General features: G+C 37.7%; 1 protein-coding gene and 1 long non-coding RNA gene across 12 annotated transcripts in view; one reads left to right on the top strand and one right to left on the bottom strand.

Annotated features, from left to right (window-relative positions):
* Positions 1-10,206, bottom strand: part of LOC141497866 (uncharacterized) — a 114,170-nt gene extending 103,964 nt beyond the window's left edge. For all 7 annotated transcript variants that reach the window (XR_012471470.1, XR_012471469.1, XR_012471472.1 and 4 more), the window contains exon 1: positions 10,067-10,206. This is a non-coding gene — a long non-coding RNA (uncharacterized LOC141497866). The remainder of the gene's footprint in view (positions 1-10,066) is intronic.
* ZNF706 (zinc finger protein 706) overlaps positions 9,525-27,418 on the top strand; it is an 83,667-nt gene continuing 65,773 nt past the window's right edge. The window contains exons 1-4 of one of the 5 annotated variants that reach the window (XM_074200716.1): positions 9,525-9,590; positions 15,701-15,837; positions 16,815-16,922; positions 17,741-18,485. In XM_074200716.1, coding sequence (XP_074056817.1) covers positions 15,703-15,837; positions 16,815-16,910 — 231 coding nt within the window. In that variant the 5' untranslated portion in view covers positions 9,525-9,590; positions 15,701-15,702 and the 3' untranslated portion in view covers positions 16,911-16,922; positions 17,741-18,485. Of the gene's footprint in view, positions 9,591-10,951; positions 11,103-12,148; positions 12,315-15,700; positions 15,838-16,814; positions 16,923-17,740; positions 18,486-27,418 lie in introns of those variants that run through there. The other 4 variants (XM_074200714.1, XM_074200715.1, XM_074200713.1 and 1 more) reach the window with 4 other exon arrangements.

Below are 27,418 nucleotides of genomic sequence, written 5' to 3'. Positions count from 1 at the left end.
CTTGCTTCATCCTTTCCATATCAAGTTGAAAATGATCACCCCCCTCCTCAAAACATTTTAACACTTGACTAGATCTTTTCTTTGGACTTATCACATTTGATCTTGTGTCAGACTTTTTTGTGGACCCCTTAATTTCAATTCCCAGCTGCCATATGTAGAGACATTAAGAGATAGAACATACTCAGTAAAGCTGCAGAAATAAACCAGACTTTCTTTCTCATTGACATTGATTATTAAACTTTATTGATGCTACTGTTTCACTAAGTGAAAATTTCATAAAAGCTTGTCTTGAAATAATAAAAATGTTTCAGCTCTGGCAAAGGATATAAAGTGACCATGAAAATGTAAGAGAATCCAAATAAATCCAATTACAAACTTATAGAATGACGGTATCAAAAGAGTCTTTGAAGTTATTTATTGTATTTATTTTACAAGGGAGGAAACTGAGACCTGAAGATGTTAAGTGACTTGCCTCAAGCCAGTCTACTTGTTTTTGGCAGGAATAGGTCAGGTAGTCAAACCTCCCTGCCCCCAGTTTAGAGCCCCTTCCCCAATAACCTCTCACTTACTGGAGTGAAATTCCAGTCATCTTTTGGAAATTGGGATCTATCCTATTTTTAATGATACCAGTTTAGGAGACAATTCTTTCACGTATTAGTCATCTTATCAAGAGGTTGCTTGTTGATATTTTAACGTTATATCTGCTATTACACTCAACGAAAGATACTTGGCATATAAGCCTTACATTTTACAATTAGATTACATCTGTAGCATACTCTCCTGTTACTCTTCCCCCCTCCCCTCAACTTGTATGCACAGGTTGAGTTCCCTGGGAGGTCAATACTTCAGGTTCAAAATACTCTAGGAATCCATACTCCCAAAATTATAGCTTTTAGGAGCCTAAACTAATGAACTCCTTTTAATAGCAACCAGTAGATATGAGTGGTTCAATGCAATGGCATTTCTTGAGAAGACATAGTAATTACTGTGGCTACAAAATATATACCCCAATATATCTGAAGCACACTATCCCATAAATACCCATACATCTATCTATATGGAGGACACTAGTAATGATTGAGGCATTATATATGGGAAACACATGTGGTCAAGCCAACTAATGAAGAGACATGAATTTCTTTTTTTGGTCCAACCCACTAACACACAGCTTGGGAAAAATGGTCATAGTTCTCTTGAGACCACAAAGAAGGAGCCAGCAAAACCCCCAAACCAAAGTAAAGTAGTCTCTGACCAGATGGAGCCCACATAACTCAGTAGCAATCCCTAGGACATCTGTTTGGTACTCCTTCCACCAAAATTAATAATAGGACTTTACAAGAGCTCTTTCTGATGTTCAGGGGCTTTTTCCACTTACTAATGTAAAACAGATTGCCAAAAGCCTCACCTCTAGGAGCAATGTGTTACAGTAGAAAGGGCTCTGGATATGGACTCAAAGGTTCAGATTCAAATCATGGCAATGTCATATGCTACTAAGTCACTGGACTCAGATGGTTCTGGAGGAGAAAGTGAGGTTGTTGATTTTGCACAGCCCTCCCTCACCTAAATCTTATTCACTTGCTTGTCATGGCAACACCTCCTTGATGTCATGGCTGTCTTTGAGAATGAAGGACAAGTAATATCAATCTGTGTGTCCACGAGAAAGTCAGATAAGCTCTCTGAACCTCAGGCTTTTCCCCTATAAAGGAATGGGGTAAGCAGATGTCCCTATGGTCCCTCTAGCTATAAAACTAAGGTACTAAAAAGTTTGGTACTAAGTGAAGCATTGGGGCAGATTTGCGGTGCAATGAATAATTGAGTCAGAAGACTCCTTTTCCTGAATTCCAATCTGACCTCAGTCATTTACTAGTTGTTTTCCACAGTTTCTTCCTCTGTCAAACTAGCTGAAGAAGGAAATGCAAACCACTCTAGCATCTTTGCCAAGAAAACTCCCATTACAGTGACAGAGTATGTCACTGTAGTACTCAATAGCAACATAATGAAGCATTCATGTATATATAGTATGTGAAAGAAATCTTTAAATTGTACAAAGTGATACTTTTAATTGTCAAACTTCTAGAAAGAAGCTTCTTTATAAGAGTTGTTGGTGTTAAAGAAAATCTTCATTCATAGTGTAAGGAAGTCCTGGAGAATTGAGAGCTCTTTGCAGAGCAGAGGAAGCTCTATTAGTTTCCTCTGTTAGATGGGTGCTAGTTTTAATAGAAGAGGACCTCTTTAAATTGTGAACCATATTAAGTCAGGGGTCCCTGAACTTTTTGTAATTAATTTCTCTCCCCCATCACCTGAAAGCTCTGATTGAAAGGGTCTCTCCACCAAAACATTCCATTCATCTAAATGTCAAGAAAGTTACTAGGTTCACAGAGAGGTCAGAAGTTTAGAAGTTGGAAGGAATCTTAAAGATTCTCTATTTTGGACTAGATTTTACAGATGAAAAAATTGAGACTTAGGTAGATAGTGATTTATTAAAGATGAAGTAGTTAGGTTCAGGAAAATATTGCAATTTTTAAAAATTGGGAGCTGCCTTCAAAAAAGATAAGGGGGTGGCTAGGTGGCGCAGTGGATAAAGCACCGGCCCTGGAGTCAGGAGTACCTGGGTTCAAATCTGGTCTCAGACACTTAATAATTACCTAGCTGTGTGGCCTTGGGCAAGCCACTTAACCCCATTTGCCTTGCAAAAAAAAAAAAACCTAAAAAAAGAGATAGCTGAGAAACCTAACTTATTTAGATATGAAAGAATTCCAATTGTATGGTGATGATGATGTTTGCCCTTTCTTCAATCTCTAAGAAGACCATAACATCAGGGAGGTGATACTATGGAAAGCACATGAATTGGATTTGAGTGAGGGAGTACTCTGCTTGGTCACCAGCCTCACTTTCTTCCCACAGTCATCTGGATGCAAGGGCCAGATATGAGTCAGGATGACTGGAGATATCCCTGGATGCAAGGCAATCAGGATAAGTGACTTCCGCAAGGGCACACTGCTAGTGAATGTCAAGTGTCCGGGGTTAGATTCAAACTCCCATCCTCCTGACTCCAAGGCCAGTGCTCTATCCATTGTGCCACCTAACTTGAAAATCTTTCAATACCTAGAAAGTTAGCAAAGATGGAAAAAATCAAACGAGGCAAATCATGAAATTCAAACATTTTTATGACAAGTTCAGGCAAATGGAGGTTACTACTGCAGTTTTAAATAAAGCCCACCAGGTGGCAGAGAACATGAATCATAGGACACGTAATAAGTGTTAATATATTGCTAATTTAAATAAACTGAATGATGTTTTATTATTTTATTAACTGTATTAATAACAAAGATTTGTTTAATTCTTACAATATGTTATATAACACATAATTTGGCATCAATCCTTTAAATTTAACCAACTTTCTTTTAAGGATGATTATTTATAATATCATCTCATACTCACATTTTGTGACACTTAAAAGATTTTCAGAGCACTTTACATGTTGTAAGATTTCATGCAAACAGTAACTTCATGAGAGAGACAACTATTATCATCATCCCCATTTTATAGATAAGGAAACTGAATCTGAAGGGTAAGTTATTTGTCCAGGGTCACTCTATTAGAAAGGATTTGAGGCAGAATTCAACCTTGTCTGAAAATGTCAAACACTTCAACTTCTATAGAGGATATAATTCCGGTGGCTCCTAAGCTTTTTAACCCTCTGCCTGATCCAGTGTCTTAGTTTTGTAATTTAATTATGGAAGTTAACCACAATTAACACTTCTGGAGCAGCTAGGTGACAGTGAGTAGAGCTCTGTTCCTGGAGTCAGGGAGACTTCTTAAGTTCAAATGTAGCCTTAGACATTTGCTAACTGTGACCCTAGACAAGTCAATGCTTGTCTCAATTTTCCTATATATAAAATGAGTTGGAGAAGGAAATGGCAAACCATATCCTTGCTAAGAAAACCCCAAATGAGGTTACAAAGAGGCAGATATAACTGAACAATTATAAAACACTTCTTCAAAAATTCTTACCAAGTCAGTTCACTCCTATATTTCAACTCTCTCAGCAAAATCTTTGGAGCAAAACTGATGCTTCCACCAAAGGTAGGAGGGGTTCCTGACTATTCCCTTATCCTCTTGCCTCCTCCCCTGGACTCAATCTCTGAAGGCTTTATCTGAGCAGTTAACTAATATTAACCACTCAGCTCAAGGATTCTTGCTTTCAGTAAATAGGGTTATTCATTACCTCAAGTGCTATGATCAAGACTTCAGAACAATCCTGCTGCAGTCAATGGAAAAGGGGGGGAGGGGAAGTCACGTAATTATTAAGGGAAAGACATAGCAGAAATGAAAGAAAATAGATGAACTCAAAACCTTTGGGGCTACTTTTATAATAATCTATGAGTTACATGGAAAAATCAGTGTTGACTAGTGAGTTGGGGGAAACTTGATTTATTCACTTTCAGCTCCCCAAGAGATTTTGCTTTAAGCAGGCTGAACAAAAAAGGAGAATTCTACTAAGCCCACCCTCTTTTTTGACAAAAGCAGCAATGATTTGAGAAGATTTCAATTTGTTGTCTGCTGGATTCAGGGGTGGGTTGAGAAGAGAAGATGAATGGAAAATAAAATAGATTCATGTTATTTAAAAGTTAATCAAGAATAATACTCATCCAGTGCAGTCCTGAGTCATGTTTCAGAAGGTGTTGTCAGTACTGGTACATACTGTATATGCTTCTGTTAGTAAATTCCTAAGATTCTCTCTGCTAAACAGTGCAATAATGTATGAAGGCATGTATAAGTTTAGTAAAATGCAAAGCATCTAAATATAACCTGAGATGAAAAACAGCAGCCAGTAGATCTCAAATATAACTGTGCTGTCATTTAAATCCACTGCTTCATCACTAAATTGTCACAGCGTATTGTATGATTAATTATAAAATGTAAATTCCTAAGTAATTTTTTAAAAAGGCATATATGAATGCTTTCTCAGAATCATTATTCTACAAGAATAAAGCATGACAACCTTCCCCATATAATTTCTGGGTGTTGCATTATCCTCAGTTGTACTAGTTAAGGGAGTTCACCCAGAACCATCCCTTTTGTAGCTAGACTGCAATCAGACATATTGATGCAACTGGCTCACGCCCTTTAAAAAAAAAAATAAAGCTTATTCAGCTGTATATCTAGAGTTCAGAATGTGCTAAATCTGGAATAGTTGGCAACTTCATTCATGTTTTAATACATATTTATGAACTAAATTGTTTAGCTCTGCCTCTTCTCCGATTACAATCCTGACCAAAGACTCATACTATGAAGAGAAGTGTTGTGCCAGTTTAAACATGCATGATCTTTTAAAATTAGAAAGGCAAAATTATAGTGATGTAATATTACAAAAGAGTCAAAGGGCCTTTTTAGAAACTGTATCTTTATCTTGCCACATTTTTATTTTTCATAAGACTTTTAGAAAAATCAGGAATAAAAATGTTGCATCCATTTGCCAAAAACCATATATGTGGCCTAGATTGCCTGTCTCCTTTAAAATGACTCATACCCTTTATGAAAAGTATGAGAAATATAAAGGGCCTTAAAATAAACCCATTTCTAAGAAAACTACATTTGAGATTTTAAAAAATTAGTCAATAATGATCATTTTCCCCAAACTTATATTTTTTTCAAAAATTTACAGTGAAAAATCACCTGTCTGGTTTCAGTGCCTATCCTAATACTGGACTTTAAAAAATTTGGAAATAACATTATCACTGCTAAACAGATGGAGTAGAGGTAATGGAATTTACCCAGTCTATACAAACAGAACAAAAACTTTAGATCTTTGAACCAATTCCAGTGATCATATGAGGCAGTTCTGTACAGTGGAATAACTATAGGATTTAGAGTAGGGAATCTAGATTCAAATCCTTACTCTTCCACCTGCTATCTGTGAAACCTTAGGCAAATCACAACTCTCCTAGGACTCTATAAAATAAAGGATCTGGCTAGATGTCCTCCAAAATTCTTCCATCTTCTTAATTTATGACCCTATGTAAACATAAATCTACTGGTTACAGTATTAATGAAGTGTTGGTCTTGTTTGAGTATAATCCCTGTGTGACTCTATCAGCTTTACTGTATTCATGGTGAAACAATGCACTTATACCAGCATGAAAGAATGTCAAATCTATCATCACTAATAGCATACACCCTACTAATACTAGGTCAGTAGCATCCTTATTGCATATGTGGGTTGACACACTTCCATACTCTGAATTTAACTATGCCAGGTATGCTTAAACAAGCATCACAATGACCATGTTGGATGAATTTTGACATGTTACCCAAATGAATTTCTTTTTGCTTTAATTTTTGTTTACTATTAGAGTATGAACTCCTTAAGAAAAGGGATTTTCTTTGCCCCCAGAATTTAGTCCAATGACTGACACACAGTAGGTGCTTAATAAGCCTTCTTTTATGAATACCTTAAAAATCAATTTTAAAAGATAAATCTCTTTGACACTTAGAAACTCATTTGCTATCTTTCCTACATCATTTAAGGTAAAGATTTAAAGGATAGAAGCTAATTCTTAGGTTTAATAAGAACAAAAAAAAAATAATGATCATGGAATCAGCTCAAAGTTGGAAGGATCATAGAATAATATTATAGAAAGCCTGAAAAGGGCATAATATGGTCTAGCCCCATCATTTCATAGATGAGGAAACTGAAGCTAAGGGTGGACTGCAAAAGCAGTGTCACAGTTAGTGTAATATGACAACTCAAAAAACAAACCCAATCTTGGGCTTCACTGAAAGTCATTTTGCTCAGAAATGAGGAAGTGATAGTTCCACAGCAATTCTGCCATGAATCTGGAATACTGTTTTCAAGTTCTGAGTGCCAGAATGTAGAGAGGACACTGATAAGTTGGAGTGTGAAGCCCAGAAAAGAACAAAGAAAATTGTGAAGGGACTTTGAATCTTTTCACTAAAAAGATCAAATGAAGAAACTGTGCTATCTATCTTGGAGAAGTCTCAGGAGCAACTCTATAGTTGCATTAAAGTATTTAGAATGCTATCATGAGGAAAATATTAAATGCTTGTAGATAAATTAGATAAATAGGTAGGGGTGTGTGTGTGTGTGTGTGTGTGTGTGTGTGTGTGTGTGTGTGTGTGTGTGTGTGAGAGAGAGAGAGAGAGAGAGAGAGAGAGAGAGAGGTCTGAGGTCTGTCTTCAGAAAGCAGGACCAAGAGCAATGGAGGAAGTTTCAAAAAAAACAAAATTTAGGCCTGAGGTCAGGAAAATTTTTCTAACAGTTATCCAAAAGTAGTATAAGTTACTTTAGAAAGTCTTGGCTTCCCCTTCCTTAGGGGGTCTTAAGGGTTGCTTCCCAGTATGATGACTTTGGGTACTAAGTTAGAAATCTTGCTATCCAAAGGCACTAATAAAGACTTATTAATTATACTGTGAGGTAAAATATACTAATGAAAACATTTTCATAATTTCAGGGCTAAACAAATAAAACATCCTTTGGAAAGTTGTAATGTAATTTTGGAGGGAAGGGAATTAGATAACACATATCTCAAATAAAGTAATTTTCATGCCTGTAAGTAAAAAAAGATAATAAAAGAGGAACTAAATCTCTAACAGCATAGATATAGAGTTGAAAGGGACCTTCAAAACTATCTAATCCAAACTATCATTTTGCATATGAGGAAACTGAGACCTTAGATTCTAAGAGGCAAAGAGAGGTGAAAACAGTAGTAAATTCAAGGAATATTCTTTGAATCCAAAAGATAGTCTTTAAATGACTAGCTAGTATAAAAAAGACTACACATTCACATATGAATCTTTATTTTAAAAAAATTAGCTCTTGAAATATCTACAAACACAAAAGATAAACATTTAAAATGTATTGATATCTCTAAAATTTGGAATTTAGTTCCAATGGTTCAACAACCTGACATACAATAAGCATTAGTTATATATTGCTTTAAAGTTGACAAAGCACTTTGCATACATTAAAGTCATTTGAGCCTGATGCTACTGACATAGTTTATATGCTCTGAATTACATACTTATCTAGCAATATCAATGGATTTTCACCAATCAATGAATCACTTGACATTGGATTCTCCTTGTCTTTTAACAACAACAACAACAACAACAACAACATGTATTTGTGAAAGAGTTGGTTTTTATGGTTAGGAATTCAGTCTGTGATCCTGAAACAAAGCAAAGATAACAGAATAATCCATGGGACCACATTAGTGAGATGCCTATCAAGAAGTTTGAGCTACTCACTTAAATGGGGAGGAAGGGGTGTACACAGCTTTTAGTAGGCATTAAAAACTTAATTTTTCCCAGCCAATATCTCCATTTCAATCCTATATTACTAAGATTTCACAATTATATATGCTTTTTCATTTTGAATATAAATAATATAAAGTCTCATCTTAGAAAACTCTATGCAAAAGTTTTCCTTTTTCTTGATATTTTATAATTTGTTATGACATTTACCTAAAAGAAAGTCCTGAAATTCACTTTGAATTCTTTAAAACAAAAACTCTTCTGATCTCTAATATAATATGATGAGTACTTAATTAACCTCAGAAATATGGTCTTTGAGATGAAAGGACTTCTGAGGTTAGCTTTTGTATCTGAACAAGAATTCACTCTAAAACATCAATGAAACTGGCCTCCTTGGTCTCCCACAAGACATTATTATATCTATCAATTCCGTGTATTTTCACTGACTGTCCACCATGCTTGGATTTATTCCATCCTCATTTTTGCCTTCTCAATTTCCTGGATTCCTTCAAATTCTCATTTAAAATCCTACTTTCTTCAAGAAGTCTTCAAAGGTAGTGAGAATTACTAGCTGAGACTACTTCCCTCTGAGATCACTACCAATTTACTCTCTCTCTCTCTCTCTCTCTCTCTCTATATATATATATATATATATATATATATTTTTTATTGTAAATAAATATTTGCACATTGTCTTCCCATTAGAACAAATCCACCTTTCTTTGTAAATATGAAAAGGGGTCTTCAGAGATCAAGACAGTTGTTGTGGTTAGATGTATGCCAAAGTAATTTATCTGAATACTTTGAGATATCCAATATAAACCTGGGAAATAATTTTTATTGAATTTAGCAGCATAACTATATGCAGTTTGGTTTTGATATTGGATGATTCCAGTGCCACTACATTAGCAGTAAGATAAAAATCAAGGCCAAAAATAAAAAGGACTACATAGGCAATTACTTGAGGCTAAGATGATTCCAGGATCCAAGAAGTCCTTATTCAAAATATGAAGTGATTCCCCTGGATCTCAAGAAATCACCATATGCTTGCTTTCTTCTTCTCTTGACATAAGAATGACTTAAAAAAAAAAGAATAGTGAAAAGGTCTAAAAGATAGGCAACATAAATGGAATACACTTCCTTTAGGGCTAATGTATCTGAGAAGCCCTAAAAGTGTGGAATGGTGGACTGTGAATGCTCCATGGCAGTTACAGATCAGTTGGTGTAGAAGAGGAAAAGCATATAAGCAGCAGCCTGAGAGTATATCCTTATCTGGAATGGAAAGGGTCTTAATTGCAAGAAATCCCTGTAAGGTACTAATAGTATTTGGATATTTATATGCACATACAAACATATGAATATACACATGTGTGTATATTCAGTTTTTTCCCAAAGAGTTCAGAGGACTTTGAAGGTCTGAAATAATCTCTCACTTTATAGGAAAGAGATACTTGAACTTTATAGGAAATGCAGACTCAAGTAATCATAGACCTCTCAGTATATGTCTAAGGTTACATTTCAAATTTAAATAGTGATATGATTCTAATAATACAGGATTATTTGAACATGCTGATTATTGAGAAGTTAATGTTTCCCTTCAAATTATTAACATTTATAAATATTTATGTATATATATATCTTTAATGTGTTTATACATAACCAGGTATATGTATGCCACAGTCCTTAAGCATGTTCTGGGCAGTAAGCCAAAGGATGACATTATAGAAATGTCTCATATTACAACAGATGATTAATAAATACTTATTGAATTGAATTCAGTGCAACTTACATGGATCTAAGTAGTATTCTTCTAATTACCGCATAGTTTCATGTTGTTTATCTTGTTTAGGAGGCCAGTTGTTGCTCATAATGATAGTCACATGCTGACTAGATCATGCTCATATTTCAGACCCCCATTCATCCTCCTCCCACACAACTATTGTGCAGCTGTCACCAAAGCAACCAAGATTCAGCATTGCCCAGCTAATTTACAAATGCCATTGCTTTAAAATCCTATTTCAAATTTGACTTTTATAAAGTATGTATAAATGTATGTATAAATGTGTGTTACATATATGTATGTATAAATCACAAATATATTGAGCTGGTTCTTCATTTGTTAGGGTAAAGAGATTTAAAATATTAATCTACATGACGAAATTGTTCAAAAGAATAACTTGCCTGTAAATTTCAAGTGAAAACTATTAAATGTTTTAGCAATCTTATCAGATGTTCTAGAAAGATGTCAAATATGCCAATAGCCTAGAGTCCTTCTCAGATGGATTTTACCAATTTTATTATTCCTGTTCCCCCCAACCAAATCAACAAGCATTTTTATTAAGGTCTATTATGTGCCAGATGCTGTGCTGTGGTTTAGGGAGACCCTAGAAAAAAAAGCCCATTCCTCAGAGATCTTGCTTTCTGGGAGGGACAAGGGGAACATAATATAAGTAAATTCAAGACATCTGAATTCAAATCGGTGGGAGTTAATGGGGAGTAAGTTACTAGTAGTGACTTCAAGCTAGGAAAGACTAAGTAAGAAGTGTCCCTTGAGTTGAGGGTTTTGACGGGTGGCAGGGATTCAGTGACATCATTTCGTCGTGTCACCCAGCGTTCATTATTAAGTCTACTATGAGGCACTAGGCTAAGTAAGCACCGGGGATACAAGAAAGCCAAAGTCATTGCGATCTCCCGGTGCTCACCCATCCTCATGTGAAGAGTAAACGCATTATGTCTGTGCAAAAACAGAGAGAGAAGGTGGAATACTGTGTATGAAGAAGAGCAAGTAAACCAGTTTGGCTGTGAAGGAGAATGCTTTGAGAGGAGTAATATGAGACGGCTAAGCCTAGAAATCAAGTGGTGTGGGTGGTGGTGCTGGTGTGGGTGGTGCTGGTGTGGTGGTGCTGGTGTGGGTGGTGGTGTTGGTGGTGGTGCTGGTGGTGGTGCTGGTGTGGGTAGTGCTGGTGGTGTGGGTGGTGGTGGTGCTGGTGTGGGTGGTGTTGGTGGTGGTGCTGGTGGTGCTGGTGCTGGTGCTGGTGGTGGGAGGAGGGCTGGCTAGGCGGGGGAAGCAGAGGCCAGGCTTTTGCTCAGTAAACTGTGCTTCTAATAAAAGGGTCGGTGGGCTCGGGATTAAGCTAGCCAGGTTCTCTGCGCCGGCGCCGGGGCAGGATTTAACCAGGACCCTGCCACTCTTAGTGCCAAAGGTGCGCGCCCTTGGCCCAGGCTTCATGCTTCACGGTGGGTTTTGGCTTTGGCACGAGGCACGCCTGTCCAGGGCCCCAGGACCCCTTGCTCTGGGGTCGGGGGGCGTGAGGGAAGGCCAGGGCGGTGAGAGGACAAAGGCTGCCGGCGCCGCGGGGTCCCTCCGGGCCTCCCCCGGCGCGGACGGGGCAGCGGCCGCGCCCCCGCGCGTCCCCCGCGGCGGCCCTCGGGCGGGGCCCGGGGCTCTCGGAGGTGAGCCGGGAAGGAGGCCCGGGCCGAGGCAGGCGGCGTGGGCCACGCGGCCGCCACTGCGGCTGCGCGGGCCGCCGGGCCCCGGATGAAGGCCCCCGCCCCGCCCCCTCCGGCACCTCCACCAAGGTCGCCCTCGCCGGCCCAGCTTTCCGCTCGCCCCTCCCCTCCCCCCGTTATGTAACAGGGACGCGCAGTCATTGGTCTGCGCCGGCCGGAAACCGGGCGGTGCGCGAGCGGCGCGGGGAAGCGAGGGAGGGGCCGGAGGGCGGAGCCGGGGGGGTGTGGCGGGCGGGGGTCGGGGAGGGCGTGGGTGCGCGCCCGGCGCAGGGGGAACCGGCGTCGCCGCCGCCGCCGCCGCCGCCGCCGCCGCCGGGAAGCGTGGGCGGGCGTGCGCGTGCCCGCGGCGCCGTGGGGCCTCTGGCGATCGCGGCGGGCGGGCGCGTGCGCGCGGCGGGCGTGAGGCGCGGACTGTTGTGCGCTCGGCCGCGGTCTCCTGTGTCGGGCGGGCGGCGGCGGAGGCCGTGCGGGAGCGCCTAGCCTGCCTCGGGCCCGCCTCCCTCCGACGCCGGACTGTCCCAGCCCCGGTAAGCGGCTCCGGGCGCGGCGGCGGCGGGAAGGAAGGGGCCGGGGTGGGGGGAGGCCGGGGCGCTCCTGCCGCAGCCCGGCCCGGGGGGGCGGGGGCGCAGCTTGGGCGCAGCGTGGCCCGCGCTCGGGGTCGGGGGGCGCCCCTCGGGAGCCGCGTGCCCGGCAGGGGCGCAGGCGCGGCGCGGCGCGGGGTCCGCCGGAGAAGCCCCCGACCAGGCGGAGGCGCGGCCGGGGCGCACAGATGGGGGACAGGGCACTTCCTCCAGCCACAAGCATCAGGCCCCCCCTTTCTCGTTTGCTGTGCTCGGTTCTGCGCTCCCCCTCCCCAATAATCCCCCCCATTTCCCCTCTTCCCTCTACTTGGTCCTTTTCCAAGCACCCCCTTGCAGCCCCCTTTCCAGCACCCCCCTAGAATGGAAGAGTTGGGCAGAACTGGCAAGCTCGGGCCCTGGCTGATGACTTGTTGCCTTCGCTACGTTATGCTACCATTGTTCCGTGGTCCCCGAGAAAGGGGGATCTCACACTTTGGGATGCGTGTAAAACTTTGTTGCCTCAAGTCTGACTGAAGTCTGGCCACCCAGAAACAGATGTCAGTTTGCAATTCTGCTTTCAAAAAGGAAATCACAGTTAGGTAGTGAGTGCCAGGACTTAAAACTTCTCTCCCCCTCCCCACCTCAGATTTTGATTCCCGCATTTTGCCTTTTTTTTTTGATCTATCTAAAAACTGGCTTCTTTTAACTATGAGAAAAGGAACGTGGCTTTCCTTTTTGTCTGAGGGGAGTCCATGAGAAGGCTCGTATTAAACCTGTTATATAATATTAGATTTTTTAGTGAAGTGAAAAAGCTTCCCTACCTTATAAAACTGGGGCATTGGTGAGATTATTTTATATCAATGTTATTGGGCCTTTGAACCAAAAGGTACCATCCTAACAGCTTAGAGATTTCTTTGATCTTAAGAAACTTCTGGAATTCTCTTAGTGGCCTGCCATTTTAGGATAGGAAGCTTTGAAGTGCTGTGCCACAATGTAAAGGTTAAATACCCCAAAAGTTTAAAGGTTAAATCCAGGTAAACTAAAAAAGTACATTAAGTTACTGGAACATAAAAGATTTACAGAATCCTGATCATGAGAAACACTATTGAGACTGACGTAACTGGAAACTACTTTTCCATTGATGCAGAGTAGGCAAGACAACTTTCATTGTGATTTTTAGTAGCATTAAATTTTGAAATAGAACACACTTTTAAGTACCTCATAAGCCTTAGAATACAAAAGCAAAAACTCATGGATAGATGAACCATTGGGGGGAGGAAAAGTGTAGTTTATTAAATTTTGACACTCAGCTTGTTAAAAGTCTTTACATGTTGTTGTCAAATTACTTTAGAAACCTTTTCTATTTATGTTGAAATGGAGGATTCAGTGGTGAATCAGTCAAGATTAGGTTGGTGTGTTAAATATTTCTAAGGTCTGTTACGAGTATGTAACTTTGATACAAAGGGAAATAAATATTGAGGAAAACATAATTGGTTTTTGATTTTTCAATTTAAATCTATTGCTAAAGGCAGATTGTCTAAAAATATGCTTCAAGATTTTTCTTTGGCTGTACTGACAGAACACCTACTTTGAAAGAAAATCACATCGGAGCCATTAAGTTTTAGGGTTAGAATTATGAGTAACAAATTTTATCTGATTTAAGTAGGGTTTGTTTAGTGCTAATTTGGGTATTCATTCCTCTATATGTGTGTGTATATATGTAATATTAAACTTTCATTTTAGGAGGATATATATAGAGGTGCTTATGGTTTACTTTAGTACCATACTTCTAGAAAACTTTAGTACCATACTTTAAAAAAAGTCTGAACACTTGTTGAACTGAGAAAAAGGTTAGACTGCATAGAGAGGGAGCTAACCTAAAAATCAGAGAGCCATGGGTTCAAGTCCAGTCTCAGAACTACCTATGACCCTGGGCAAATCACTTCTCAGGGTTTTAGGTCAGCAAGTCACATATAGTATTTCAGAGTGTGTCCTGATCCAGATGAAAATGGGGGTGGAGAGCAACTAGGTGGTGCATTGGATAGAGCACCAGCCCTGGAGTCAGGAGGACCTGAGTTCAAATCCCGCCTCAAACACTTAACAATTACCTAGCTGTGTGAACTTGGGCAAGCCACTTAACCCCACTGCCTTAGATAAAAAATTTTTAAAATGCAATTGGGAAATGTTTAACAAAATAAATTAAAATGTGCCTGTGCTGGCCAGGATCTATTTCTAGGTAACTCTAAAGCCATAAGTTACATGGGAAGGTACCAGATGGCTTTGGTATCAGGAGTTCCCCATATCAATAAAATGATAGGTCAGATTTATTTTTTAAAAAACCAACAAAACTTGACATATACATCTCAATAAAGAGCTTTTTTTTTTGGTAGGGCTTAGGAAGTGCTTTATATATATTTCTTCTACCTTCTTAAAAAGGACTTACCTTACACCTAAGTGTTTTGAAGCACTATTATCTGAGTTTTAAAGTAGTGTTTTTTTTCCCCTCAGGGAAGTATAGCTATTTTTCATATGATTGAATGCTTTATACCACAGTATTTGTGGCATGATAATAAACCAATAATTTTGTTCATTCCAGTCATGTTCAAAACTCTGTGACCATATTTAGAGTCAAGATCCTGGAGTGATTTGCCATTTCCTTTTCTAGTTCACTTTCAAGGTGATTAAACTGAGGCAGACAAGTTTAAGTGACCTACAGGTGGTCTCTGAGACCATATTTGAGCTCAGGTCCTCCTGACTCCAGACCTGCCCTTTTATTTCCTTCATCAGCTAGATTTACAATGTTTTGAAGTACTTGTGTCATTATATAGCTAAGGCAGATAGTTTGGAAACATGTCAAAGCACAGAGAATGGATGAGTTTAGTTTAACTCTTCCACCTGGCCTATCTTTTGAAATGGAGATTTCATCTTGAATTTTATAAATTGAGGGAGGTAGTACTAGAAAGACTAATTTTTCAAGGGTGTTTTAGAGTGTAGTACTATGAAACTTGAGTATGTTCTTTCAAGAGAATAATTCCCACCTGCTGCTCTGATCTCCTAGTCGTTTTGAGGCATTAGGTGACAGATCTTGTTTCTCCTAAGTTGTAAGACTCAAGCCTCACATTTACTAAATGAAGGGGAAATTACCAAAATGATTAAAATGAAGAGAAATTTTGCATTAAAAAAATTGGAAAAAATTTTATTTAACTCACATTTTACAATTTTATACTTAACCACTTTAATTGAAGGTAAAGGGGGGGCATCACATTAAGCTTGCATTGTATTAGAAATGACCTATTTATGATTGAACAAACTAATCACTAGTACCTACATGTTAATAACTTTTTTGTTTATAGATATGGCTCGAGGACAGCAGAAGATTCAGTCTCAGCAGAAAAATGCCAAAAAACAAGCTGGACAAAAAAAGAAGCAAGGACATGATCAGAAGGCTGCTGCTAAGGCTGCCTTGATATACACCTGCACAGTCTGTAGGGTAAGAGGGGCCAGAAAGCCCAATCTTTTTGTGGACAGTTTTTCTCTTAATTAGATAAAAGTTTTTTTAATATAAAGTTCTGGTATCCATGATTACACTAACCCAGTCCCTCATTACCACATGTCCAAACCTGTTCTTCATCCCTCCACTCTTCCTTCTAATCAATTTTCTTATTGCTGTCAAAATGATATTTCTTATTCCTGGAGCTTTCATGTTAGATAAAAATGGTGTCTTCTGGACACATCAGTTGGTACCATACAAGGAAATTCTATATTGCATTGCTACTTTACAGATGGAATAGAAAAGAATCAATTGAATCTCAGAGTTGCCTTTAAAATTTAAACTAACCTACTTCTTTGTTCATAATTGTTGAATAGTCAAGTTGTATAGTTCATAATTAGATGAAATATTAATCATATTGAGAACAGAGCAAGTTTAATATGTGTGAACTGGTTTAAAGATGATGAAGGACCTGTTTGTAAGTACCAGATCTTAAGCCTCTTTCTGCCCTATTATCTGTTCAACAGGAGCTTTCAAAAACTTAGGGGAATGCAAAACAGTACACTACCTACAATGTACAATGAAGGCGGCCCTAGACTGTTTACTAGTGGAGATAAAGATGACATTAGTTTATTATAGCTTAGTTGAAAGTACTTTTGAAAAATGATTATTACCCTAGAACAACAAATAGGAGATTATTTCTAAAATGGAATCATTAATAAGATGAAATATCTTGGCCCTTAATAAGATTGAAATAAAGCGTAATAATAGTCAAATTTGACCATCATAGGTTCTATGTACATGGTGGAAATCTTTTTGTATGAAGAGATATTGAAGTTGCATTAAAGTCATTGTCTTGGAAGTGAGCTTATTCTAACATAAATTTAGTGACTGTTGCCTCTTTGATTATTAGTGTCTGTTTTTCTTCAATAACAACTTTTTTTTTTCTCTTTTTATCCTCTGTGTCCTGTCATTAGACACAAATGCCGGACCCCAAGACCTTCAAACAGCACTTTGAGAGCAAACATCCTAAGACTCCACTTCCTCCAGAATTGGCTGATGTTCAGGCATAAAGTTGTTTACAGGTCATTGATTTTTTGTTTGTTTGCTTTAATGTCAGGGTTGTCCAGGAGGACCCCTAACATTGTGAGATTAATTTGTCTTCTGACTGAGACTTGATAACTGCTTCCCTGTCTTAAGAACTTAATAATTGTACTAAAAGATCATTTTGCATACCCTGTCAACACCAAATCTATTTTAACTTGTACCACTACTTGTCATGGCCAAAAATAAGTAAATAAATGAAAGAAGGGGAAAGCTGTCTAGCCCTGGTCTTGGAATGGAAAAGATAAATCAACTTAAAGAGAATAGTTAATGCAACTGTATTTTAAGAGACTTTGCTCCCAGAAATGATGCTGGATAATATAGATGAGCAGGATTATGCAGGTATTTTACTTGGTGCACGTTGTGTTCTCTAGTATTATAGGGGGGGAAAATTATCATGTATTGTACTTGCTGGAAAACTATCAATTTTCACTCTTAATCATTTGTTTGGGTTTTCCCCATCTCTCTCTCTCTCTCTCTCTCTCTCTCTCACACACACACACACACACACACACACATACACACACACACACACACACACACACACACACACACACTCACTCCTTTAAACAGTTTTAGTAAACCAGACAGACATGTGTTACTGGGGTGGTAGTAGTAGTAGTAGTAGAAATCTAATTAGTTATAAAGACCAACTGAATCTAGAGAGACTACTTTCTGTAAAACTCAAATTCATTGTCAAATGTCTGATTTCTTTCTTTCTTGGGCAGTATAAGCAATGTATAAGAGTAGTTTTGTGTAACAGTTACATTCACTGAAAGCTATTCTTATGTTTTTGTAGGTGAATTCATGGCACCTATTGACTCTTCTACTATCTCAGACCTTAGGTAACAAACCTGCAGCTGCTTTTCTAACAAACTGTTGATTGATCAGCAAAAAAAATAATAAAGGGGCTACAGAAACTCATTTTTATGCTGTTCCCTTTTGGGTTTCATGAAAAGACAATTCTATGTAAATGTACAGTTGGGCCCTGATTTGGAAATCCTGAAAAATCAGTCCATCCTTGTTATAAAAATTTTTTTACAATTGTAATTATATTGATGTTCATATTGTGTAAAATAACTCATTTAATAAAGTAGTACTTTGATTTTACAACATCACAGGATAAATTCTTGTAGAAGTTCTGTTTCCACCTTTACGCATCTGCCTTAAAATCTAATGAAGACAACAGCTAGAATTGCAAATGTGTTGCCTCTGTCCCTTTCCCATCAAGTTTGTTGCTTCTTCATACTAAAGCAGACTCAATACTTGTATTCCTATTATTTTAGATAGACAGCTAATAAAATAAAACATTAATTGCTGTCCTTATAAACTTGATAAATATTTTAATTTGTAGGTTCATTTAGTAAAACTCCTTAAGAATTATGTGCCATTCCCCTTTCTTCAGTTGGGCCTGTATTGGGTTGCCAATACTGAAAACAAAGACAAGTTTTGAGAAGGGCATTGCAAATTTAACAAAATAATCCTCTTCTTGCTAACCCAGAATTGGATATAAATTAAATTATTGGTTAAAGAACAGCTTATAAGTATTTGGTAAATGATTGAAGGAACTGAGGTTTCCTTCCTTGTGAAAAATAAGGTTCTAAAGTATGTATCTACCATAATGAAAGGGATGAAAAATTATTTAACCATGTTATGTAAGATTAAGCTTGAAAAATGTATAACTAGATACTGGTCCATCTTCACTCTGTAATATCACTTTCAGAATTATTCTAGATGGTTTTAAATTAATATTTGCCAAAATATTTGGAAAGTGACTTCATTTAAATGGGCCAGTTTTTGTGACTAGTAGTAAATGCCATTTAACAGGAATGGCATTTAAATTAAGTACCCATATGGGTGTCATTGCCTTTAAGAATGTATTTTGGTCTTATTTTTAGTCTTAAAGGTCATATACAATGGATTTGGGTTAAGGGTCTTAGAACATTTTTATGTCTATAGATTTGTTCTTATAGGTATGTTAAAGGTATTTGTGGAGAAGGGAATTCAAATGAAATTAAATCCTGCCAAGTGAAGAAAGGCTATCTTTAGGCATTGATTCTTAACAGTTATGTTCATCAGAACTGTATGATTAAGTTTGTTAATAGAGTATCCATTTTAACTGATTTTGATTTTTTAAAAAGTAATTGGAAGAACAGTATTCAAGTATAAACTTAGGGAATAGTAGCACACACTAGTAGCCAGATCTTTGGACACTAGATTCTATCCTTTAATTTCTGCTGTAGATTCTTCCTACAGTTTGCATCATCTGGTACATTGTATTATTACTTTTTCAAATGAGGTTTTAAGGGAAAGATCTGATGATTTGATGGAGATAGTTCATAAGAAAACTCTTGATTGTTCATCTGACCAAAAGAAAATCTTTTAGTAGTACCCTTTTCCATTTCCTAAATGTTAAATGACTATTAGTTATATGGTATCTTAATATTGATTTACCAGGATGCTAGAATTCTGCCTTTATTCATGTGCTGGGTTTTATTCTGATTAATTTCAGTTAAAAGGAAGTATTCTAAGCATAAATGTTTCTTTCAATGTATAGTGAAGTTTTTCATTTAAAAAACGTTCTCTTTGAATTTCAGTTTTTCTTTCAGTTGCCTTACTAATTGTATAATTTTTTTAATAAAAGGATTTTATGTTTGTATTCAATTCGTTATGAGAAGCTAAAGAACCGCATTTAAAGTTGTATCACAGTGAAAGGAAAAATAGCTGCATTTATCTTGCATAAAACCTTTAAGTCTCAGACTTAATATGTGAATTGTTGTCAGCTACTCTTTTTTTGGGGGGGTTGTGTGTGTGTTAAATCTTGAAAAGGGGAAATCTTAAAAATTGCAGAGCCCTAACTAAATATTTTTGTAATTTGAAGATTCTATAACAGATCTAATTGTTATGATGTCTTCAAAAAGCTTAATAAAATATATTGAGGGAGGGTTTTTTCCCATGTATAAGTAGACATCAGTTGCTGAAGGGAAGTGGGGTTAATAGTAAATTTGTCTTCACTCTTTCATATGAGTATACCCCTGTCAACTGACACACTGGAGGCTGTTGTGTGCTGTAATGTCTTATTAAAGAAAATATTAAAGAAAATAGTGTAAAATCTATTTCTTGCCTATTATCAAAAAGGTTGTTCTCTTTATTCTCTTCCCTTTTAATTTAGGGGGCTATTCAGCTTTTGAGTGAAATTCACTATAGCTATTTCTAAAACAAGTTCTGGAGTGGCAGGAGGCCTCTTTTCATTCCTACGCTTTTCCTGACAACACACAATCAGAAGTTAGTTGTTCCTTTGGTTCTTGAGAAAGTACCAAAGACTGAGAAGAGTAATTGGATCTCTCTTTCTTAGGCCTTTTCTGACTCTGAGACAGTTGGAAGGAGAAGACCTAATGTCAACATTCTAAATAAAACCATTAGAATTAAAAACAAAAGTTTGCTTAGGTTAGTAAAATGCTTTTGATAAAATAAGTTCCTAATGACCTTGACAACATTTTGAAATGTGAACTTAGAAATAAAAAGCTTCATTTAAAAAGCCCAGAGCAGCTAATTAAGTCCCCTTACACTTAGGTGCACTAGAATGAGAAAAGCCCTGTGTTTCAGACTTAAAAAAAAAAGTCATTTATAGGTTAGAGATTTCAACTCTTTTGACAGTCTTTTGTTAATGTCTGGAATGCAGTGAATCTCACTAAAGGAGATAACTTACTTTGGTGAAATGTTTTGAGTTGGAGAATTACCAACAAAATACCCACAATTAGATTACAGCACTGAGAGGACTTTGAGTCTGCTAAGTTTAGTGTCAAGAGCCCCAAGAGTCAGTGGATCTGGTTCAGTGCTTAAAAAATGGCCTTGGGAAAATCTGCGCCTCTACGTACTCCTCTAAAATGAGGGGATTAGACAAAAAAAGATGTTTTTAAGTTTTCCATCTTTAAAAATTAAATCACTTGACCCCAGCTTCACTTTCCTGATCTATAAAGAGGGAATAAAATTTTTTCTTACAAGATCAAGTTGCAACCCTTGAAAAATTTGCTTTAGTAATTATCTTAAAGCTGTTGTATTTTTTTTTACATTTTATTAGAACTTTCATGATACATATTACATCAGTGCTACTTTTTGGAAACTCCACATTTTGATCAAGTAGAATTGAGAGTTAGGATTTTACAACATTAGTAGATAACATTTTCTTAGGGGAGCTGGTAATACACTGAGTATCAACAGGAGCATTGTCTATTACTATGATAAACCAGAAATCTCAAACATTAGTAGAAATTTCAGAAAATCAGCCTCCAGTGTGTAGTTTTTTCAGGACTGGTCTATAGTTATAGCTATTTCCATTACTATGGAAGGCAACATCCCACTTACCTTTTCAGATCATATAGATTTCCTGGACATCTTTTTGTGCTGCTTCCTGGTCGCAACCCATTAGTTACGCTGCAGTACACCAAAAATCACAGGGTCTCACTGTTTTGGTTTCCATCCTATTTCTGACTCCTCGCCTTGGTTTGAAGTTCAGTTTGAATTTCTAAATATTAAACTGAAAGTCAATTTTTTTCTATTTTATATTTAATCTCTAGTGCTATTCAGCTAGTTAATGTGTGTGTGTATGCACACATATATACAAAACACATGTTTATATAACATTACTACCCTGAGCATTGTACACAAAGATGAGAATTTTTAAGTGAGTATATGTGTGACTTAAAAGGAAAACTGATTTTCAGCGAAAATCAGTTATTTCTGTTATTATTTTTGGCACACACACATTCACAAGATTGCTTCTTTTTTTCTTTTTGGCATGAACAGTCACGGGAATTTTCTTATGCTAAAATTAAGACAATCCTATTAGCACTGCTTGCTTTTCCAGGAAGTCCTTTGAGAACTACCTTATATATTTACTTGGTAATTAAGACATTTAAGTCAACTTCAGGTAAACTTAAGAAATGAGTCTTAGGGGTGGCTAGGTAGCGCAGTGGATAAAGCACCGGCCCTGGAGTCAGGAATACCTGGGTTCAAATCCAGTCTCAGACACTTAATAATTACCTAGCTGTGTGGCCTTCGGCAAGCCACTTAACCCCATTGCCTAGCAAAAACCTAAAAAAAAAAAAAGAAAAGAAATGAGTCTTAGAATGTTATAAAGTATTTTGGGTATTGCTGAAAACTAGTTACCAATAAGATTTGAAGTTAAAATATTACACAAATTTACCCTGTTGTGAAATGTTTAGTAACTTTCTTTGCAAACTTTTTCTTTGGTTGCTAAGTTAATAGTTTTCTCACAGTTTTTCTTAGCATCAATATGCTTTTTTAGTTAAATTCACTAAAAATGAGAAAATTCTACATATAAACATATAACTATACTACATTTTTGCATATATTTTCAATTTACTCATTAAAATTGTCACTAAGACTTAATCTCTTTTTTTGGCTTCCCCAAGGTCACACAGCTAGATAATTAAGGGTCTGAGGTCAGATTTGAATTCAAGTCCTCCTGAACCCAGGACTGATGCTCTAGTCATTGTACTACCCAGCTGCCACTTAAGGTATCTTCTAAACTTGGTTCTAGAAATAGTCTTAACCTTGTATCTGTTTGAAGCCATTTTTTTAAATAGTCTTTATAGTTAAGAGGAATATCATCAATAATTTTCCTTGGGGATGTCTAGGTGGCACAATGGATAAAGCACCGGCCCTGGAGTCAGGAGTACCTGGGTTCAAATCCTACCTAGCTGTGTAGCCTTGGGCAAGCCACTTAACCCCATTTGCCTTGCAAAAAAAACCCTAAAAAAATAATTTTCCTTAGGTCTTTGTACATTTGCCACTTAGAATGATATGACTAATATTTAGTTCCATTTCCAAGACTTTTAATCAGTATTTGTATCTGCAAGTATATACACATTCCTTTGTGTTTGATTAGCAGTTAAGAAGTTATATTGTTGATATGATGTCTTAGATATCTCAAAAGTAATAAACTTTGTAAATTTGAAAGATTTATATGAATGGACAAGGTAAAGAGTCAGTTTCTGATGTTCTTTTTTTAATCACCTTTAAAAACCTTTAATTAAACGTGTGAATTTTTTTGAGGCCCCTGAAATTTTCTCCTTTGAATTGATCTCCAAATGCTTTTCACAGTTGTACTTTCAGGAAGTCTTTATGATAGCTGCGCTTTTAACATAAAGGCCATTTCTATTCCCACATGTAATAATAGTACTTTGGGTATCAGGGTTAAATTCCAAAGATGGTAGTTACTGTAGCACAGATAGGCAGTTTTGTGTCTGTTGTCCTTCCATCTATCAAGAGTTTTGAGTTGGCTTAGTAGGATCTCTTGCCAGATTTTTTCCAAAATTATTTTCCCCTTTACTGATTTTAATTTTGTGAGAGAACAATGCTTATCATCTTCCACCACCCTGTTAAAATATTCCAAATGTATCTGCACATAACATTGTGTTCAGTTGCATCAAGCTTCCTATATATTCACAGCCTCTCAACAGTTAAACCTAAAAATCCTGAGAGGAAAAACCGAAGTAGATCAGTACTAATATGTAATGGTCTATTGTTAGGACTTAGTTGATGCATCTACCTTGCACACAGAAGTCATTTTAACAATGTTCTATTGCTGCTCTATGTGAACAGCACTGTAATCTAAATAACAGAAATTGGATGGAAACCAAAAACAGTGAGACACTGATTTTTGGTGTACTGCAGCATAACTAATGGGTTGCGACCAGGAAGCAGCACAAAAAGATGTCCAGGAAATCTATATGATCTGAAAAGGGAAGTGGGATGTTGCCTTTAGAAAAGAATCTTTTGGGGCAGCTAGGTGGCATAGTGGATAAAGCACTGGCCTTGGAGTCAGGAGTACCTGGGTTCAAATCCGGTCTCAGACACTTAATTACCTAGCTGTGTGGCCTTGGGCAAGCCACTTAACCCCATTTGCCTCACAAAAACCTAAAAAAAAAAAAATCTTGTTGCTGGCTAACCTAACATTTGTGTCCATGGAATGTTAGAAAACACAGAGGAAGAAGGGCCTCTAGCATATTAGGTAGATTCACAGTAGCATGTGGTTAAGAAAAGATTGTCTTGTGACATTGGCAAAAGTACCAACATCCATGATAATGAAATAATCCTTGGAGATGGTGATGTTATTGATCCTACTTTCAGATACACAAACACACACACACACACACACACACACACAGAGAGAGAGAGAGAGAGAGAGAGAGATGGTCTTGATAGAAGGAAAATTCCTGGCAATATATATATCCTACTTTCAGAAATATGTATAGATAGATATAGATATGAATTGTTTTCAAAGTCTATACAACCTCCAAGTTTTCCATGTGGAGAATGCTAACCTTGAAGTCAAGACAACTTGGGTTTCTTTTTTTTTTTTAAAGTTTTTGCTAGGCAATGGGGTTAAGTGGCTTGCCCAAGGCCACACAGGTAATTATTAAGTATCTGAGGCCGGATGTGAACTCAGGTACTCCTGACTCCAGGGCCAGCGTTCTATCCACTGCGCCACCTAGCCACCCCAACAACTTGGGTTTCACACAGCACCTTTGACCCTTAGTTCTGGTTAATCATTTTAATTCTCTGCTCAAATTTCCTTATGTAAATTGGAGAATACTGCCTAATTTCACAGGGTCAGATGAGTTCTCTGTATATTAAAAGGCTTTGTAAACATTAAAATACTACAGAAATTTCATTCAGTAAACAGTCATTACATTCATGTTATGTGCCAGGCACTGCAGATACCAAGAAAGGCAAAAATATCCCTGATCTCAAGTTCTGTCTAATGAGGGAGACAATATGAAGACTCTTGTACAGATGAGACCCACAGGATAAACTGGAAATGATCAACAAAGGGAAAGCAATAAGAGGATGGCTAGGAAAAGGAAAAACTTCTTGCAGAAGTCAGGAATGACAGGAGTTGGGTTTGAGGAAGGAATAGTATTCTAGATAGTGGGAAACAGCCAATAAGAATGGCCAGAGTCTGGAAAAGGGTATGTCTTGGCAAAGGAAAAGCAGGGAGACCAGTGTCACTGAATTGTAGAGTATAAATTAAAACATCTTTGTTTATTTTTTAAACAATTATTTTAACAATTGCACTAATAATTGCCTATGTATAAAATGCTAAGTACAGTAACATGGATATTTCCTCTAGTTTAAATATTGTGAGCTCAGGATATTTAGCTTAAGGAAAAGACTTAAATGGAGACATGATTGCTACCAGATTGCTGCCTTTGAGTATTTAAGGATCTGTCAGTGTTAAGAAAATAGTCTTGCCGTGCTTAACCCCAGAGGACTATGCTAAAAACAATGGGTGGAAGTTGGAAAGGGATGGTCTTGATAGAAGGAAAATTTCTAGCAATTAGAAATGAAATGGGCTGTCTCCCATCGGATACTGTTTTTCCACTCCCTTCTGCTCTCTTTCCACTTTAGATTATCAAGCAAAGGCTGGATGACTACTTTTTAGTGGTGATGTAGAAAGGAGTCATGTTAAATTATGAGCTGGACTACAGAACCAAATTTCCTTGAATAACTGAGGTTTTGTGATCTTGTGTTACTCAGTATCACTTAAGGATCACTTAGCTTTATGAAAAAAGGAATTATATGAAATATTTGTAGCTAGCTATATGAAAACTACAATGTTATCTTGACACTCTTTGAATAAGCATTTGTTTTTCATATTTTATGTTTGATGTAAACTATTTTCCAATAATTCCACACCATCTTTTGAAATTTGTAGCAAAAGATGCTACAAATATCCTTATCTACAGTTGTAATTACAGCCAGGTAATGGAATGAATGAGTCAAAAACTAAGGTATGAATCAGTATGGATCAGATGATCTCTTGAGTCCCTGTCTTTGGCCCTATTCTGCTCAATATATTTTGACAGTGACTCTGATGAAGATATATCATGACATACCAAATTTGTGGACAGCACAAAGCCAGAGGGATAGCTTATAAGTTGGATGACAAAATTGGATTGGAAAAAAGAATTTGTTGGGGCTGAAATTCACAAGACAATTTAACAAGGTTAGATATAAAAATCCTATATTAGGACTGGCATCATAAACCTGTTGTAAAGGCCTAAATCTGTAGTCAGAACAAATGGGGTTAAAATCTTGACTCTTTATCTCTTTAGCTGCCCTCGGTGACATTCAAATTGTTTAAGCACTCAGGCCCTCAATTTCCTTACTAATTAAATTATAGGGTTGGGACTAAATTATCTGATCCCTTCTGACATTCTGTGACCCAAGTAGGTGCCTTGTTTTGTTGTTACCCTTGGAAGAAGATCATTTTATCTCCATAATATCAGGGAGATGATGCTGTGATAAACAAATATTGAGTTTGAGTGACTTTACTAAGTCATCCGCGTTACTTTCTCCTCTGGGGCCATCTGATTCTAATGGTCAGCTAAGTACCAGGATGCCTGGAGATGACCCTGCATGGAAGGCAATCAGGATTAATTGATTTGCTCAGTCACACAAATAGCAAGCGTTAAGTGCCTGAACTTGGATTTGAATTCAGATCCTTCTGACTTCAGGGCTAGTACTCTATCCACTGCACCACCTAGCTGCTCCTCATCTGTTAAGTACTTGTAGTTGGTAGGAAGAATGATCATATAGAATTATTATACTCTTTCAGCCTGATTTAGGAGCCATAGGTGAAAATTGTGGAGACAAGTTTGGGCTTGATATGAGAAATACTTCATAAACAAAGTTTTACCCAAAAGGAATGGATCATCTAGGAAAGTTCCTATGGATTCCTATTCCTGGATAATATCAATGCAAAAGCTAGAATACTACTTACTCAGAATGTTGTTGGAGGAATTCTTATTCAGGGTGAATAGAATGATGTCTAGTCCCAACTTTGCTGAGGTCACTTTCACTTCTGTGGTTATAGAAAGGTTGTGATTTTTCTCAACACTCATATTGCCTTTCTCCCTCCTCCAATTACAATGAACCCTTACTTATTTGATTATTATTGTTGTTGAGGATAATAGCAGGGAGTGTATTATCTTTAACATTCGTTTATCAGAAACCCTTGACTGCCTTAGGAATGAATACCCTAAAGCAGAGGTTCTTAATCTGGGGTCCCTCGATTTTATTTTTTTTAATTTTTGCAAGGCAATGGGGTGAAGTGACTCGCCCAAGGTCACACAGTTAAGTAAGCATTAAGTGTCTGAGGTTGGAATTGAACTCAGGTCCTTCTGACTCCAGGGCCAGTGCTGTATCCACTGAACCACCTAGCTGCCCTCTTCAATTTGTTTTTAAAATTTTTTGATAGCATCTCAGTCTCAATTGGTTACATTTGTATGTCTGGATTTTATTTTGTGCATTTAAAAGTGTTATTCTGGGGGCTCCTAGGTGGTGCAGTGGATGGAACACTGGCCCTGGAGTCAGGAGTACCTGAGTTCAAATCCGGCCTCAGACACTTAATAATTACCTAGCTGTGTGGCCTTGGGCAAGCCACTTC

Source organism: Macrotis lagotis, chromosome X (genome assembly GCF_037893015.1).
Source record: "Macrotis lagotis isolate mMagLag1 chromosome X, bilby.v1.9.chrom.fasta, whole genome shotgun sequence".
NCBI lineage: Eukaryota > Metazoa > Chordata > Mammalia > Peramelemorphia > Peramelidae > Macrotis > Macrotis lagotis.
Note: the sequence above shows the minus strand (reverse complement) of the source record. Positions and strands in the feature narration are given on the sequence as shown.